The 19,124-nt window shown below is 40.6% G+C and overlaps 1 protein-coding gene across 4 annotated transcripts in view; it reads left to right on the forward strand.

The window, feature by feature from the left end:
- Positions 1-11,811: 11,811 nt before the first annotated feature.
- Positions 11,812-19,124, forward strand: part of RPRD1B (regulation of nuclear pre-mRNA domain containing 1B) — a 77,445-nt gene continuing 70,132 nt past the window's right edge. The window contains exons 1-2 of one of the 4 annotated variants that reach the window (XM_032462284.1): positions 11,812-12,385; positions 17,298-17,427. In XM_032462284.1, the coding sequence (XP_032318175.1) occupies positions 12,235-12,385; positions 17,298-17,427 (281 nt within the window). In that variant the 5' untranslated portion in view covers positions 11,812-12,234. The remainder of the gene's footprint in view (positions 12,386-17,297; positions 17,428-19,124) is intronic. The other 3 variants (XM_032462286.1, XM_006188623.3, XM_014562525.2) reach the window with 3 other exon arrangements.

Raw genomic sequence — 19,124 nt, forward strand, 5'->3', positions numbered from 1 at the left:
AAAATACAAAGTGAACTTTTACTGATTCATTCAACAGACACTTAGCAGGGGCCCATGTGCCAGTCACCGCACAGAACACTAGGGGAGCAATGGGACGAAGAGCTGGTTCTGAGTCTTAGGGAGCCCCTAGTCCAGGGAGGGAAGCACAGTTAAAACACAGTCTGTTAAGGATGAGAACAGGTCTGTGCTTCCGGTGTGCAAGACCTAGGTGTCAGCACCCTGGAAAAGCCAGGGTGGGTTTCACAGGAGGAGGAGGCTTGAGCCAAGACTCAAGGGAGGAGTGAATAGGAATCTGCGAGCTATTCTAAGGAGTATGGATTTTTAACCTGTGAGAGTGATGGAGACAGAGAGCCACTGAAGGATTTGTGTTTTGTAACCTAAGGTATAACATACATAGAGTGAAATGCACAAGTCTTAACGTACAACTCAGTGAACGTTAATGTATGCAGAGATCCATGGAACCACTACCCAAAACAAGATATAGGGTATTTCCAGCACCCTGGAAGGCTCCCTCACGCCCTTTTGCAATCAGCTCTTCTTTCTCCTGCCCAGAGGTAACAGCTACTCTGACTTCTGTCACCATGGACTAGTTTTGCCTATTCTTGTCATGGAGGGATTTTAAGCAATGGGTGATAGGATCAACCTCATGCATTGAAAACACCCCTGGCAGCCAGTCATATGGGAGAAAAAAATCAGAGCCTAGTAAGACCAAAAGCAAAACAAAGTGAAAGGGAATGGCCAGAGAAACAGGAAAACCTGGAGCACACGCTATCACAGAAATCATGGGAGAAGAGAGATTCGAGCCAGACGGAGAGGTGGACAGCAGGCAAGCAGGCAGGCAGGCAGGCAGGCAAGCAGTGAAAGGAGACAGGTTTATAAGTAAGCAAAGGAGCTGAGCAACTTTACATAAGAGAGGTTCTTTTCTCTGTGAGGGGAAATGCAAAGTCACGGGCTGACAGTGAACAAGAAGGAGGGTAAACAGAGGGCTTGAGGAGAGAAATAAAAGTCTCAAATATTCCCTTTGGGAAAGCAGAGCATGCCGGGAAGACATAAAAGTATGGTCCAATAGAGTACTGAGGACTGAGCCAAAGCTGGAGACCATAAATGTGCACAACTGTAAAACGCTGGCACTGGATGGAGGCTTTAAGATCATGTAGTCTGGTAACTGTCAATCTCAATCTCCCTCTCTCTCAGCTCTCCTTGCTGGGGGCTTCGAAACAGATAACAACAAGAAAGTGCCTGCTGCTTCTCCCTGTCCCCAACAGGGCTGGCAGGCAAGTGGTACCTGGTGGGTGTGGGCAAGACCTCCGAGTCCAGTGACAGAGCTGGTGCTGGATTTTTCCCCTCATCAGGAGAGGCCTCCAGGGCAACAATCAGGCTCTAGTACACGGGACAGAGTCCAGACCACAGAGCTCCATGAGAAGGGCAATGCTGATCTGTGAGGTTCTGTGGAGAGATATCGCCTGGTCTCTGTGACCTGCCAAGAAGCCAGGGAAGGGAAGAAGCTCAAATCTTCCTGCTCCAGGCTAGCAAAATGCCAGGTGTGGATGGCAGAAAGCTGGGCCAGGGATGACTGTCACCCCAGCAGCACCGGCTCACACACTGATGACCCGGAGGCTGCTGTGCCATCCTTCCCCTGCCTGAGATACTAGCAGTTGGAACAAAAGAAGGAAAGGAAGTAACCACTTAATAGGACCCAGCAGTCAGAAGTAGGAAAAGCAAACAGAGCTCCCTTGAGGTAGTGAATCTTAGATTAACAGAACCACGAAAGGAGATAGATTAGAATTTGAAAAATAATTAGACTAATAAGGAAATTCAATTACAAGACAAAAGATATTTCTTAGAATTTTAAAAACATGTCTTTCCACTCCAAAAAAGCTCAATTGATGGGGAAAAAAAAAAAAGACAGTTAATTGCTTAGACCCCAATTAGTGGCCTGGAAGATCAAGCAGGGCTGTCTTAAAACTCTGAACAGAAATACAAAGAGATGGAAAACATGAGACCTGGAGGACAGATCTGGGAGAAACCACATATAAATAGCTGGGAATTCTGGAAGGAAAACGAGGAACAGATGGAGGAGCTAAAACAAATAAATAACTGAAACATCTCCCTAAGCTGCAAGAAGATTCATCTGGAGGTTGAGAAGACTGAAGGATACATACCTGTCACATTCTGGTAAAATTCCTGTACACTAAAAGATAAAGGGGGATTTACGGTCAACATGGCAGAGTAGTAGGACCAGGAGCTCACCTCTCCTCACGACTACAACAAAACCACAACTGACTGCTAAACAACCATCAAAAACAAAGACCAGAACCTTGCAAAAAAGATCTTCAACTGGAAACATAAAGAGGGAACCATAGCAGGATGGTAGGAGGGGCGTGCTCGCAATATAATCAGGCCCTATACCCACCCCCCAGTAGAAAGCTAATGAAGTGGGAACACACAATGTCCCAAACTGAACTTATCTGCTCTTTCTTCTGTATTCCCTCTGTGATTTACGGTCCTCACACCTGACAAAGGTGACACTGAAATGAAGTAGGGGAAAGAATGGTCTTTTCAATGAAAGGTACTGTGTCACTTGGCTATCCATATGAGAAAATATAGGTCTTGCTTATATCTCACACTAGATTTAAAATGTGAGATGTCAAACAATAAAGCTTTCTGAAGAAAACAAAGAACATCTTTGAAATCTTGGAGTAGACAAAGACTTTTTAAACAGGACACAGAAAAGAGCTAACGATAAAAAAAATTGATTAGCTGGACTATATTAAAATTAAGAATTTCTATTCAGCAAAAGATACCATTAAGACAGTGAAGACAACCCACAAAGTGAGAAAAGACACTTGCTATATATCTGACAACACACCCATATTTCTAATATAAGGGATTTTCTATAAATCATTAGCAAAAAGACAATCCAACAGAAACATGGAAAAGAATCTGAACAAGCACACCACAATAAAGGATATCCAAATGGCGAATAAACATACTGAAAGACATTAATCATTTATCAGGAAAATGCTACATAAAACCACAATAAAATACTGTTACACCCTCACCAGAAGTGCTAAGCTGAAAAAAAAGGACAAAAAAAAAAAAAAAAAGAAGAAGAAAGAAGAAAGAAAAAAAGAAAGAAAGAAAGAAAATACTAGGTGTTGGTCAGGATATGAAGCAACTAGAACTCTCACCCAGTGCTGCGAGGTGCAACCACTTTGAAAAACTTAGGCAGTATCTCTTATTCTAAAGGTAAATACACATATGCTCTATGATGTAGAAATTCCATTCTTGATATATACCCAATAGAAATGCATACATAAATTTACCAACAGATGTGTTTTAGAATACACTAGCCACAAATGCCCCCACATAGAAACTACCCAAATACACATCTACAGTAGAATGAATAAACTGTAGTATATTCTCCCAGTGGAATACTATACAGATGAAGGCTTACCACAACTGGAGACCTTCAAAACAATGTGTTATGGGCTAAGAAATATAGAAACCAGCTTTCTGTAAGGAAGACAGTGTAACAAATTGCTACTTTGGCATGCCTATAAAAGGCAATCATATACCTTTATGGGATAGCCATGAAATCACACTTGTGTGACAATATGTCAATTACCGAAGGAATTGTTTAGAGATTTAGAAGCTTAGGAGTCCTAGATTCTATTCCTATAAAATGCAACCTTGATTATTTAAAGTGTCACTGCCAAGTTTGATGTTTATATAACTGATAGCAACAGGGGCATTCTGGCCCAGAAAGTGGTACTGGGATGAGGTATTCAGAATGAGGTGATTCTCTGGGTGAGCAGGGAAAACAACCCAGAGTTCAACTGTGGCAGACAGTGACTGCATAAACCAGTTCTTGACTCTAAACCTTTCCTGGTTCAGTGTATTCCTACTGCGGTCGTGGAAAGCAGTCACTGGGGGAGGGGGGAGAAGAGATCTGCAATCAAAGTGTCTGAGTGAACCCACTCCCCTGGCAGCCTCTTCTCCTCCTCCCCATCTCCTTCTGCCTTGCCGCAGGGATGGGCTATGTAAGATCCCTGGGCCATGGCGCACAGGTGGTGAAGACAAATGGGATAATCTGTACAGAATAAGGCGCTACACTTTGCAGACACTGAAAGGACAAGATGGTGGACCACAAGGTACTTACTGTATCATACAATCAAGATGTGAAAAAGGGAAGGAAAAAAAGTACAAAAAAAAAGTTGAAAAAGAATGAACACCAACAGGGAAATGTTCATGGAGGGAGGACTTGTGTTGAGGTGAGGGGATTACACACTTGGGGCTACGTGTTCAAGGTACAATGCCCATCACAAGCAAAGGCCGTAAGGCAGAGAAGTTACAGCACCTGATGAAGGCAGAAACAAGACAGAGATGCCATCACGGCAAGTGCGCCATGCCTCACACAGGGGTGACATTCTGATGAGATCACCTGCTTGGGGCCTTTGTGCTTGTGGTTCCATGACATAGCCTCATGGCTTCCTCTCTTACCTTTCAGGGCTTTACTCAAATGTGAATTCTGAGTGAGGCCTTCCCTAATCACCCCTATTTAAAACTGCAACCCATCTTTACTCCTCCTCTGCCTTGCACTCTCTACCTCCTTCCCCTCCCTTTAAAATATTCCTCCATGGCAATCAGTACCATTGGACAACCAGGTGATCTACCTATTTGTTTATTGTCCCTCTCCTCTCACTAGAATACAGGCTCTATAAGGGCAGTGACATTTGACAGGTTTGTTTATCGCTTCTAGCAAAGTGCAGGTATTCAGTAGATGCGTGCTGAGCCAACAGCCGCAGACCAAGGTCTGGCTCTCTCATTGGTAGAGCTTTCATATCAGCTATGTCTGAACTGGATTCTGGGTAAAAAGCATCATATTCTTCTCTTGGGGTGAGTAATTCCTACAGATACTTGGTCTCATCCATTAGGGAAGGATCTTGCTAGATTTATTCTCAGGTGGCAATCACAGTTCTAGATTTCGGCTGTATGCCAGCCCATTTTTAGGCTGTTTCCAGGTAAGGGACGGAATGAGTATGAAAACAGGAATCTGACAATCTGGCTGCTAGTCTTGGCTCTGACAGTTCCTGGCTATATGGTTTCCATGAATTTCAGTTTCTTCAACATAAAATTAACTTGGTGGATGATGATCTCCAAAACTTCTAACTGAATAGCTAGCATATGGTAGGAAGACTGGGTTTAGATCCCAGAGATAGGAGTTTACATGTAAGAATTGCCAACACAAGTTCTTGAATATTAGGAAGAGAATTATTTATTGGAAAAACCCACCATAAGCCAGGCAATGTGCTAGGTATATTATGGACATAAATTCCTCATCCACAGCTGAGTAACAACATAAAACTCAGGGAGATTAAGTGATGCCCAGGGTCCCACAACAAACAGTGCCAGACCTGGGATTCATCTCAAGCCTGTGTGATCCAAAGACCGTATACACTCTTTCCACTATACCAGAGATTCCCAACCCAAATGTTTATCAGAATCAAGGGGAAACAGCATTAAGTACAGATTCCTGGGCCCCACACCAAATGTACTGAATCAGAATCTATATTGAGGGTGGGGTGGGACAGGTATGTGTGAGAATCTATTTCAAAAGCTCGCAAAATCAGTCTGATGATCCATGAAATTGCTAAGAGTTTAGAGTAGATCTCAAATGTTCTTACCACACTCACAAAAAAGGGTAATTTTGTGAGGTGGTGGAAGTGTTAACTAACCCTATTGTGGTAATCATTTCTCCATATATATGTGATACATATGTATCAAATAATTGCATTGTACATCTTAAACTTTCACAATGTTGTATGTGAATTCTCTCTCAGTAAAAGACGGGACAAAAAAAAGAGAGAAGGCTAAGCAGGAGCAGGGAGCCAGAACTCCCCTCCTACCCGGCAGCAATGAGGAGCCCTCCCTCAAGCACATCAAAGGAGGCTGAGTGAGGAATGCGGACTTCTACCTGCACTTGGCAGTAACAAGGTGGGTCCCCCAGCCTCCCTTATACTGCCAGAGTGGCTTCAGAGGAAGCCAGCTAGAAAGAAGATTTAAATAAGGTCCAGAGTCTTTGAACAGAATACAAAAATGTCCAATCAAAAATCATTCATCATACCCAAGAACCAGGAAGAACTCCAAATTAATAAAAAAAGAAAATCAGTCAATACATGTTAACATTGAGATGATACAGATGTTAGAATTATCAGACAGTTCTTTAAACAGCCATGATGAAAATGCTTCAATGAGCAATTATGAATTTGCTTAAAACAAATGAAAGAACAGAAAACCAAAGCAAAGAAATAGAAGAAATAAATGGAAATCTTAGAACTAAAAAATTCAACAACAAATAAAAAGCTCATCAGATGAGCTAAACAGTAGAATGGAGGGGATAGAGGAAAGAATCTGTAAACTAGAAGCAAAAATAAGAGAAATTACCCAATTGGAACAACAGAGAGAAAATAGACTGAAAAGAGCCTCAGGGGCCTGTGGGACTATAACAGAAGATTTAAGAGTCCCAGAATGAGAAGAGAAAAAGAGCAGGGCTGAAAAAGTACTCAAAGAACTGAAAAGTCCCCAAATTTGGCAAGAGTCATTAATCTATATACTCAAGAAGCTGAGCGAGCCCCAAATAGGATAAATCCAAAGAAATTTACACCAACTATAATTACATCATAATTAAACTTCTGAAAACTAATGACAAAAAATCTTGAAAGCAGCCAGAGAAAAACAATACCTTGCTGAGGGGAAAAACTATTTGAATGACATTGGATTTTTCATCAGAAACCATCTAGGCCAGAAGGAAGCAGCACAATAATTTTTAGGTGCTGGAAGAAAAGAAAAGAACTGTCAACACAGAATCCTATACCTGGTAAAAATGTCCATTAGGAAAGAAGTAGAAATTAAGACATTCTCAGATGAAGGAAAACTAAAAGAATTTGTCACCAGCAGGCCTACTCTAAAAGAATGACTGAAGGAAATTCTCTAAACAGAAGGGAAATGTTAAAAAAAGGAATCTTGGAACATCAAGGAGGAAGAAAACATGGTAAACAAAAATATGTCTAAATACAATAGGCTTTTCTTATTCTTTTAAATTCTCTAAGTTGTGTTTGACAGTTGAAGCAAATTGTAACACTGACTGATGTGGTTTGAAATGTATCTAGATGAAATTTTTAAGACATTTATGTTATAAACAGGAGAGGGTAAAGAGACATAAAGGAAGTAAGGTTCACATACTTCACTAAAACTGGTAAAAATAAGTTACATACATATAATATGACACCTATAAGAACCACTGAAATGGTTATACAAAGAGATACACTCAGAAACACTACAGATAAATCAAATGGTATTCTAAAAAACATTCACGTAACCCATTGGAAGGCTGGAAAAAGAAAATGGAGACCCAAAAAACAGAACAAATAGAAAACAAGAAGTAAAGTGGCAGACTTAAGCACTAACATATCGATAATTATATTAAATGTAAAAGGTCTATTATACCAATGAAAAGACAGAGATTGTCAGAGTAGATGAGAAAGTATGACCTAACTATATACTGTCTACGAGAAACTCACTTCAAACATAACAATACAGGCAAGGGGAAAGTAAACAGATGGAAAAAAACATTATCATGCAAACATTAATCAAAGGAAAGCAAGAGTGGCTATATTTAATATCAGATAAAGTAGACTTCAGAGCAAAGAAACTTACCAGGAACAGAGTGGGACATTATATAATGATTAAAGGGTAAATCTATTAAGAAGACATAGCAATTCAAAGTGTGTATGCACAAAATAAGAGATGCGAAATGTGTGAAGCAAAAATGGGTGAAAGGAAAAGTACAGGTGGTCACAAGTAAACGTGATGACTTCAACATTCCTCTTTCAACAACTGATAGAACAACTGTTCAGAAAATAAGCAAGGATAACAGAACTCAACAACATCAACTAATATTTACATAGTCAACATTTACAGAATACTACAAGCCACAACAGCAGGATATACATTCTTTTCAAGTGTCCACTGAACATATGTCAAGACAGACCATATCCTAGGCCATAAATCAAACTTCAACAAGTTTAAAAGAACTGAAATCATACAGAGTGTGTTCCTCAACAACAACAGAATCAAACTAGAAATCACTAACAAGAGAGAGAAAAGCAAGAATCTCCAAACACCTGGAAATTAAGCAACACATTTGTAAGTAATTCACTGATCAAGGAGGAAATATGAAGGGAAATTTTTAAAAAATACATGGAAATGAATGAAAACGAAAATTTAACATACCAAACTTTGTAGCACACAGGTACAGCCATGCTGAGAGAGAAACTTTTACAAAAACTTAGAGGAAACTGAATTCATGTATTAGAAAAAAGGAAAGCTCTCAAATCAGTATCAGTAATCTAGAAGCCCACAAGAACCTAAAAGAAGATGAGCAAAATAAATCCAAAGCAAGCAGAAGGGTAAGGACAGATAAAGCTTATTAAAACTAAGTTACCTCAGTGATAGAATCACATTGATTTAAAATTTTTCTTCTTTATATGTTTTTGTATTTTAGAAGTTTTAACACTGAACATGTATCTAATGCCAATAAAATTTATTATTTAAAAAAAACAAAGCAAGCAGAAGGAAAAAATAATGAGGATCAGAGTAGAAACTGAATTTGAATACAGAAAACAGTAGAGAAAAGTCGCTGAAACAAAGAACTGGTTCTCTGGGAATATCAATAAAATTGTGACTTTCTTTTAAGACTGACAGGGGTGATGAGGGGGAGGGAGAGATAAAGAAATTATTAATTATTGAACAGCCTCATAGAGAAATGGAATTTATCATTTAAAAACTCACAAAATTTAAAAAATAAAAATAAGAGAAAGAAATAAGAAACCTTCAGGCCCAGATGGTTTCACTGCAAACTTCTACCAACCATTTAAAGGAAGTTAACATCAATTCTATGCAATCTTCTGGAAATGGAAGAGGAAGAAACACTTTCCAATCCATTTTATGAAGCTACTATTATCCTAATACAAAAACCCAACAAAGATGATACTAAAATTTTTTTAAACTGCAGACCAATCTCCCTAATGAATACAGATACCAAAATCCTAAACAAAATATTAGGAAATAAAATTCAGCAGTTTATAAAAAAAATTATACATCATGGCAAAATAGGATTGATTCCAGGGATGTAAGGCTGGTCCAGTATTTGAAAATCAATCAGCATAATTAATATTAACAAGCTAAAGAAGAAAAATCATATGATTATATATCATCCTCATCTTTCTGATCTCTGAATGTATGAAGTGTCCTAGGACTCAGTCACTGGGTTCCTTTTCTCTCTACACCTATTCCCCCTTATGACTCTCCCTTATGACGTATATCTCTACTCCAGATCTCTCCCATGAACTCCAGACCCATAAATCTAATTGCCTATGAGACATCTCTACTTGGATAGGACATATACAAATCAGCTGTTCTCACACTCCAAACCATCTCTTCCCACAATTAAGTACATAAATGCAAATTCCATTCTTATGGTTGCTTAGGCTAAAATCCTTAGGGCCATACAAATTCTTGTTTCCTTTACACCTCCTATCTACTCTGTCAGCAAATCCTGCGATCTCTTCCTCTAAAGATCCCCAGAATCTGACCCTTTCTCTCTACCTGGTCTGAGTATTCCTTTCACCTGGGTTATCACAAGGGCAGCTGAACTGGTTTTCCTGCTCCCACTCTTCTGCTTACCATTTTCTACTTAACAGCCACATGTTCCTCCTTTGCTTAAAACCATCCAGTGGACTTATTTCATTGTAATACCCAGTCCTTACTATTGCCTACAAGTTCCCATGTGATGTGGCCCCTGAGAACTTAGTTTCTGAGCTCATTTCCAGCCTTCCAGTTCACATCTCTCCAGCTGTCCTGGCTGTTCCTTGAAAATGCCAACAATGGTCTAATCTTAGGACTCTGTACTTGGTTTTCCCTCTGCCTGGCACAACATTCCAACACACAGCATAGGGCTTTCTCTCTCATTTCTTTCAAAGCTCTGATCAAATGTCACTGTATCAGTGAGGCCTTCTCTGACCAGACACCTATCTGCCCATACATGCATTCCTCATCCCTCTTACCTTCTTTTATTTTTATTTTTATTCAAGAAAGACCCATAACTTTCCAACTCATTTTACAGTTTGTTTATCTTCCCCTGCAGAAGGTAAGCCTCCAAGAACACAGATTCTGTCTGCTTGCCTAGAATAGTGCTTCGGACATAAGCACTCAAAAATTACTGGCTAAATGAATAAATGAACCAATGGCATGGGAATAAAGGATTTGGACTAAAATAATCTTGATTTGAGTCCTGTTTCTGTCATTTCCTGTGTCCAAGTGACATTTAACAGATCACGAAATCTGAAATACCATGAAATACTGATAATAACCTCCACCCCCATAGGACTGCTGTAAGGATTAAATAAACGAATATATGTAATGTGCTTAATACACAGTGACTTGGTATAAAAGTGCTCAGTATGACACTGTTACTTAATACAGAAAGATGGCCTCAATTTGGACTCAAAGGCCCTAGGTTATAATTATGACTAGATATTTACTAGTGTGATTTTAGGCCATTCACCTCTTTCATATTAATTCAATCAGTTATGAATCAAGTGCTGGAGTAAAAAAGATGGGTAAATAGCCTCTTCTCTCTAACCTTAGTTATGTGATCTTGGGTAGGTCACCTAAGCCTCTCGGCCTGTTTCCTCATTTGCCAAATGGGAATAACATTAATACCTATCTCATAGCTTTGTTGTGAGGATTAAATTGAGTTCCTATGTGAAAACAGTGTCTAGCCCATTGTAACTACTCACTACACTGGCTATGATTATGATGATTCTAGTCTGGAGGAGGAGTAAAAGCATCTAAGCAAAGAAAAACAACACAGCGCAGTAAGAGCAAAAATAGGCGTTCTACCACTATGTCTCCTGACTGGAATCTGCTCACAACTGGTCAGTTCCACTACGGTCGGGACATTTTAATTCTGTTAGGTCTACAATAACCTAACTCCCCACCACAACTTAATAGCAGTTAGAAGGACAAATTTCTCTGCTGATTTGATAACTGGAATTTAACTTTTTTTTAAAAACAGGAAAAAGGGAACAGCTTCTCAAATAGTGTTTCTTGACGGTCAATGAACTCATTGACTTCCTTGCCCCCACCCCTCACAAAGCTGACATATTCCTTAAATTTGAGCAACAGTCAAATGGACCCCCGGCGAGCAAGGGCTGCCCGTAATTCCCTGAATACAACAAGCAGGAGCTGAGAGCACAAAGTTTGTGTTTTATAGCGGTGCCGTCACAGACTGGACAGTAAAGGGTGGTCCTGGAGGCCGAGCGGGAGCCCACTCGGTGAAAAGGGGGGAGTGCGTCACCTTTGCAAAAAGAACAGCAAGAGCCAAGGCGTGAAAAGTGCATGTGGGTGGCTTGGCACAATTAAAAGAAGCTTTCTCGGGGGAGGGTTGGGGGTGGACAGAAAGCAAGACATATACGGAGGAAAAGTGTGCCCTGGGGCCTGCCAGGTTGGGGAGAAAGGCCCTGTCCCATTCTCAGGTCAAAATCTCTCAGCCTCAGCGTTCCTTCCGGATCACCCTCTAGGGGCTCGCGGTTGCTGGACTCCCTCTTGCTCGCGCCACTCTTCCCTTACCTCGTCTTCCAGTCTTTCCCTCACTCTCCCGCCTTCTCCGCCCCGCCGGAAGTGACGTACTAACTCGCGCGTCGCACCGCGCCAGAAAGGTTCTGCGAGAGCGGGAGAAAGGGTTCCGGTGAGACGCATTGCGCTTGCGTGCGGGCGCGAGCGGTCAAAGCGCCTTCCGGAGGCCGCCGAACTGCGCTCTTTTCCAGGTTTGTCGCTTTCGGAGTGTCCCGAGCGAGGTTCAGAGAGGCCGCCGCCACTGGAGGGGCGTTTTTCTATAGCTCTGACATCTCCTGGTGCCCCGCCACTCCGGCCCTTGCCCTTTGACCCTGCTCTCGCGGCGGGGTGAGAGGTCGGTGGCCATCTTGTGGCGGCGGCGCGGGTGGCTGTTACTGCGGAGACCCATCCCCTCCCCCTCCTGGCCCCCTGGGCTGTCTGACAGTCAGTAGAGAGTCCTGCAGGCGGTCAGGTGAGGCCAGGCCTCGTGCCGACGCTCTTCCCGCCGCACTGGGCGGCCCAGGCCGCTCCCTGCCGGGCCTCACCGCTGCCACCATGTCCTCCTTCTCCGAGTCGGCGCTGGAGAAGAAGCTCTCGGAGCTGAGCAACTCTCAGCAGAGCGTGCAAACCCTCTCCCTGTGGCTCATCCACCACCGCAAGCACGCGGGACCCATCGTCTCGGTGTGGCACCGCGAGCTCCGCAAAGGTAAACACCCTCTCCCACCCCCTTGGTCCTCCTCCCGGTTGCCCTCTCCCACTGTCTATCGAGGCCCCTCTAGCTTCTTAGAAGAACCTTCCTTTCCAGGCCCGGGCCTCTGATTGATTGCACTTCTGTGGTTGGAGATAGTGTTATCCCCATTTCTCGGAGAAGGAAACCGAGGCCCGGGAAGGTTTAAGGTACTTGTCTGGGTTTCTACCGAGCAAAGCTCAGGTGCCTAGACTCCCAGATCATTCAGCCGTTTCCCCCTCCCTCTCCTCCTGATGCTTATGACTATTCTCTCGGAGGTGTTGAGCGCCTTGTGGAGGAGACAGGCCCTAGCCTGTTGTGTGCCAGGCGCCTACTGGGCATTAGGAGTGAGACTGCTGAGATCTAGTTCTGGCCCAACCAGTTGCTAGCTGAGTGATGTCGGCCAAGTTTCTTCTCTCTGTGCCTCTGTTTTTTCATCTGTATAATGAGGACAAGAGTAGCTGCCACTTACAGAGCCTTTATTCTGTACAGTCACCATGCTAAGACCTTATGTATATCCTCACAGTCAATTCTCAGCATTGCTCAGAGAGGAGGGTACAATTACTGTCGTTATAGAGAAGGTAAGGGGCCACATCATCTAGACCTTGCCTCTCAGGCTCCTGTTTTCATGCAACTTTCATTGGTTCTAGATCTTGCTCAGGATCTGACAGCCACTGATTGAGCTCAGCCTGTTATGTGCCAGGCACTGGGTTAGGAGCATGATAGCATGTTGGCTCCCGCGGCCAACTGCCAGGAATTTAAGCCTGACTGTGCCACTCCCTGACCCCCTGCAGCTTAACTTCTCTGTTCCTCAGTTTCCTGATCTGTAAAATGGAGATGATGCTGATATTTACTGTGCCTTTTTTCTGTGCCAAGTACAGTACTGATATCTTTACAGACATTGTCAGTTTTTAAATTTTCAGAGTCCTAAGTAGAAGCTTGGCAGATGAGAAAAAAACTGAGGCTCAAATGACTTATGGTGAAGAAGTAAGCAGGATGACACAAAAGATCGTCTAACATGGTGTCAGGTACAGTGCAGGCATTGGATAAGTAATGGTGAGGTCGAATACTGATTACTCAGTGTGGGGTGTGATCTTTACCTCAAGTTGCTTACAATCTAATGGGGAAAAATGGGCACCTACCCAACTATCTGATACACCAGTGCGCTCCATAGCAGAAAGCTGAAGAAATGAAGCTTAGTGCTGCTTTGGACAACCTGTGGGTAGTAGGCCCTTTATAGCATAGGAAGTGCCTTCACATGTATTCTCTGCTGAGGTCAGGATGTCACCTTGTTTTACAGATGAGGAAACTGAAGTGGCTAAATGGTATTTTCAAGGCCTTAGAACCAGTGAGGCTCAGAACATCAAGCTGGCAGACACCAAAATCCAGGATTCTCTCAGGAGACCCAGTTCTAGTCCTCTGGCAGAGACCCCCCAAATATCATGTGCTGTACTGAAATGGGGTCCCCTCAGCCCTCTAGGTAGTTCGGGGATTGAGCCTGGGGCTCCAGAGCCTCCTTCACATACCCCACTGAGCCATTCAGATACTATTTCTATCATTTGAAATGTGGAGGAGAAATCTGAATTGCGTCTACAGGATCCTGTCTGGTAGGATCTCAGAGGCAGGTCAAAATCCCTCTCAAATGTCACTTCTTTTGTGAAGCCTTCTTGATGCCCCACCTCGCCCTATTTGAGTTACCAGGAATAACAATTTAAAGGGTACTTCTATTTAGGAAGCTCCTTTAACCCTAATCTCTTATGATGGAACCTTATGCTGTAAGTAGGCCAGCATTATTATCCCCATTTTATAGATGAGAAGATAAAGGTGTGAAGAGATTAAGTGCTTTGTTAGGGAGTGTACAGTTGGGACATGAGCCCAGAGCTCTCTGTCACCAAAACTTGTTATCAAGTACCAAACTTGTTATCAAGTACCCAGTGCATCAGTGTACTTAATAAGTGAAGGTGATCATCTGACTCCAGCCAAATCTGTAGTGCTTTCATTTATTAGAATTAATCAGCAGTTATTTTATTTTTGCTAGTTCTGTCTCTTTCACTAGATTGTGTTTTGAGGGAGACACTAGGCCTTCTAGTTTGTAATGTCCACAGCATTTAGCATGGTGCCTGTTACACAGTTAAAACATAGTTTAGGAGTTAAATTGTGGTCTCTGGCATCATTTTTATGGCTGAGTAAGGGATCCAAGCAGCACTGTCTAACAGAGCTTTCTGTGATGATAGAAATATTTTATGTCTGTGCTGCCCAGCAAGGTAGCCTCTTGCATGAGCACTTGAAATGTGTGACTAAGGAACTAAAGTTTCAAATAAATACAACTGAAAATTCAGTTCCTGAATTTTGTTAGCCACAGATCAAGTGTCCAATAGCCACGTGTGGCCAGCAGCTGCCATACTGGACAGTGCAGAACTAGAGGATGCTCTTCCAGGCATCAGTGTACAGCTTCCTAATACCCAGACTTCCTTCATGATTTGAAAATGCCCCCATACTAAAGTGGGAAAAGATTTTGTGCCCTAATAATCAAGTTGACTAGCCCCTTAGGTTCTATCCACCCTCTCCAAGTCTTTAAAAGTGAACATTTCTATCTGCAGTCACTTCCCTGAGACATTCACAGTTGTCTCTGAGTTGCCTTCAAAGAATTTAATTTTAAATAAAAGTATTTAAAAGTACTTAAAAATTAAAGCCTTAATTTTTTCTTTTTCTTGCTTAAATACTACTTCTATTCCTGATATGTTACTTTCTTTCCATTTCCTAGGAGTAATTCTTAATTTATCCCTTTGGGCTCTGTTCCAGGTAGAACCTTTCTTTTTGGAGCAGTTTGGGGTAAAATGCTCTTAGATGAACGTTTTTTAGTAATGTTTTTGTACCTTGGCCTGGTTGCAGGTAAACAAGCCTTTTTTAAAAAGAAAAAAAAATTACTTTCTCTAGATGTCAAAACCAGCCAAACAAGTGAGAATTTTTGCTCAATAACTATTTCAGCCAATTTGGAATGGGCCTCTGTAGGGAGAAAAAGGATCTGTAGTGTCATACTGGAAAGACATCTGAACAAGTGAGTTATCACCCAGGGTTGGAGTAGAGGGTATGTGTGTTGTGTGTATTGTGTGATTGTGTGTGTTCAGGTACTTTAGGGCTTTGTTCTATTACCTTCGCACATATGGTGCTTATGTTGACTATGCAGGATGCTGGATGTGGAGGGATAAAGATTTATCCTAAATAAATCCCCATTGTTAAGTTTGAGGGTAATGAAGATTAATTGGCATTGTAGATAGTGAAAACTTTATGACTGTCCTCTTAGCTTGTAATACTGAAAAATGTATCTAGTCTTGAATGGCCAAACTGACGTTTTACAATATAGATTCTGGGTTTTTTAACATGAAGTATATCAAATTTGTAAAGCTTCACTTACTCCAATTTTCTTTGTCGAAGTTCTGTTTTACTTTTGAATCTGCTGACTTTCATAGTGATGTAGACTTGGCAGTTTTACCTGCTGCAACATCCTAGAACAAAATGTGCTTAAAAAAAAAAAAAAACTTTTGCCATAATTGTACCTTTGTAGCAACAGTGGGATATTGTAACTATTGACACTTTTGTTCTGCATTTGAATAATAACTGAAACAGTTAAAGATAGCTCCAGGTTTTTAATATTCTCATCAGTTGGCCATCTAAACTAGGTTATTACCAGAAGGTTTATACAGTTTAGGATATCCATATTTAATTTTATGAGCACTTTAAGTCATCAGTTTAAACTCTAACATGCTTTCAAAATCTTGTTTTTAACTTGGGTTATTCTCCTGTAGCTACATTTTAAAATGTTGTATCTTATGCCTGTGGTGTCAGAATTTATACATGTTGTGTACATTTCAAAAGAAACAAAAATGGTTTCTGAGCGCAGTGGAGTAAGGACTAGTAATTCAGGTGTGTAAAGGTTGACATAGGGCTTGCTTGAATTTTTCGGGTACTTTAGCATTGGAGAAAACTTAATGTTTTGAACTACCTGATTGTGTTCTTATTTATTTCTTTTAAAAGAAAGCTGGGACCAAAAACAGCAGTGATGTAACTTTACAGTTGAGAAGTTATGTGCATAGAAGCCAGGAAATTCACAAATATTCCCCCAAACAACTGTAACTCAGACATACTGCATGAGGTTTTTATGGTTTAATATATGATACCATATAGAGTAATACGAAGTACTACATTTAGAGGTATAAGAGAGAAGAATTATGGCTTTTGTGGGAGCCATAATTTTGCATACACAGATTTCAGACATGTAAATTTTCAATGATGATGTATCATTAATGTATATTTGTATTTGAGATAAATATCATTTGTGCATCTAGAGATTTGTCAGAATTGTAGAGTTGACATCATTGACTGATGATGGTTATTGGAATGTTCAAAGAGAAATTCTTGGTCTAGGAGCATAAATTGCAAGAAGCTATTTTAAAATTGAAACCTAACTCAGCCTTTCATTCTGTGGTATTTGGTAATTAACAGTGAGTTAGAAATGTTCATCTTTGCAATAGAATAAATGAAAACCTTGATTTTAACACATCTTCTATAGAATATTGACTGCTTTTCTTTAAGGAATTTTCTTTGGATTATCTTCATTTTTACTGCCACTTAATTTCCCTACTTAAAATAGCACAGAAATTAAGAGGGCTCATTCTTGTTTATTGTTTTTTATTTTCAAAATTGTATTCTTGAACCTGTTTTATTAGAGACCTCCAGGAGTTCCTTAAATTGTTTTTTCAAACACAGCAGTCTTGACCTCAAGTAGATAATGCTTGTCTTAGTGTTCTTTAGGAGTAGCTTAGGGCAAAAGAATTATGGATTGAGAATTTCCTTTGTGTAAGTTAAATTATCTTCTTTTCTTTTTTTCCAGCCAAATCAAATAGAAAGCTTACTTTTCTGTACTTAGCAAATGATGTCATTCAGAACAGTAAAAGGAAAGGACCTGAATTCACTAGAGAATTTGAATCTGTCCTTGTGGATGCTTTTTCTCATGTTGCCAGGTATGTTTTCTGTTTTTTTGTTTTGTTTTGCTTTGTTTTTAAATGAATTACCTTTTCCTCCTTTTCATTTTCTTTTTTGTGTGTGTGTGATAGCCTTTGTAACTTGACAACTTCATACCTTAAAGAGATGTGCTTTATAGAGAGTATTGCAGAGGCCAAATTATGGTTTTATATTTTGACTGGGCCTGTGAGAACTATCTCAGACATGTAAATATTTTTATGCATTGAAGGGACTCAGTCTAGCACTTAAAGCACATCTTTTGTCTGTGATGTATTCATTATTGAATTCATTGCTTGAATATGGTATTTTTCCTTGGTTTGACTGAGTTGTCTCTTTAGCTTATTGTCTCAAAAAAAAAAAAAAAAGCTAAATAGTACAAGGGAATTTTCCAGTAACAAAACCTTAACAGCAAGAAATTAGTTGCTTGTGCCTTCATTTTTATATACTTCCTTCTTGATGTCTAGATGTCTAACTTGACTTAAAATAGTAGTCATTACTGTAACTGCAAAGATAATAATTATTAATGTGGAAAGTAGAGATTTGCTCTGGCTCTGTCATGTTAAGTCCCTGCCACTGATGTGACACAGGGAGGACAGGGGTGTAGAATATACGTATAGCTGATGTCACAAAAAATATACTTTGGAATTAAGGTTTTATAGATCATTTTTATTGATTTAAAAACAAACTTTTTTGTGGACACAAGTTAGTTGCCCAGGAGGAGCAAAGGAAAACTATTTTTTCAGTAGAGTTTTACTAAGTTAGCATATGAAACTAAACGTCTTTGCAAAAGGAAACTGGGAAGGGTGAGAAGGAGACTAGTGGGTTAAACAGAAATTGTTCTAGTGTCTAAAGTGTAAGTGAAAGACCTTAAGTGTGAAAATAAGTCCGACATTCCATGAAAGATTTGAAAAGTTTGAAGGAATGAAATGAAACATCCAAAAGAAAGAAATGACATTTAACTTTATAGAGATGGGAAAAAGACTTGTTTGTCAGCTGGCTCTTTTTTGTGTGTGTGTGAACATGGATACTGAAAAAGCAGAATGTGTTAGGAACTTGGAAAAATACTGAATCCTCATAGCCGAGAGTAAGTTTAGAACAGACGCTAGAGTAGCTGTCTGAAACTGGAGATAGGCATTTTCTTGTTTTGAGGAGATTTAGTTCACAGTTTCTTAGATGTTGGCTGTAGCTCCGCCTCCAGCACTGTCCGGGTGGCCTTGGACATGTTACTTAGCTTTTTGAGCCCAAGTTTCCTAGTTGGTTAAAAGGGGATGTCACCACCTATCTCACTAGAGTTGTTGTGAGGCTAAAGTAAGACAACAGTGCCCAATCCACGCTCTTTGCTTGTCCACGGGAGCATACTAAATTATAAACTTTGAAGAGAAGGACTGTTTCCTTTTGTTTTTTGCTGTATCCCAGGCACCTAGTGGAGTGTCTGGCACAGAGCTACGGGGTTACGTAGCTTAGGGAACACCATTTAGATAGTCTTGATGTGAATGGTGTTCCAGAAGCTGAGCAACATTGTGGTCTGCCCCATCACAGAGTATGGATTCAGTAAATAGTTGCTGAATAAGCTAATCAATTTAGAGTATAGGACATTGACTAAAATAATTTCCTATAGGGATAGTAAGCATAACATTTTTACTTAAAAATTGGACCGTTTGCCCCCAAACCAGAAAAGGGTAATGAGAAGGGGGAA

Source organism: Camelus ferus, chromosome 19, assembly GCF_009834535.1.
Source record: "Camelus ferus isolate YT-003-E chromosome 19, BCGSAC_Cfer_1.0, whole genome shotgun sequence".
Taxonomy (NCBI): domain Eukaryota; kingdom Metazoa; phylum Chordata; class Mammalia; order Artiodactyla; family Camelidae; genus Camelus; species Camelus ferus.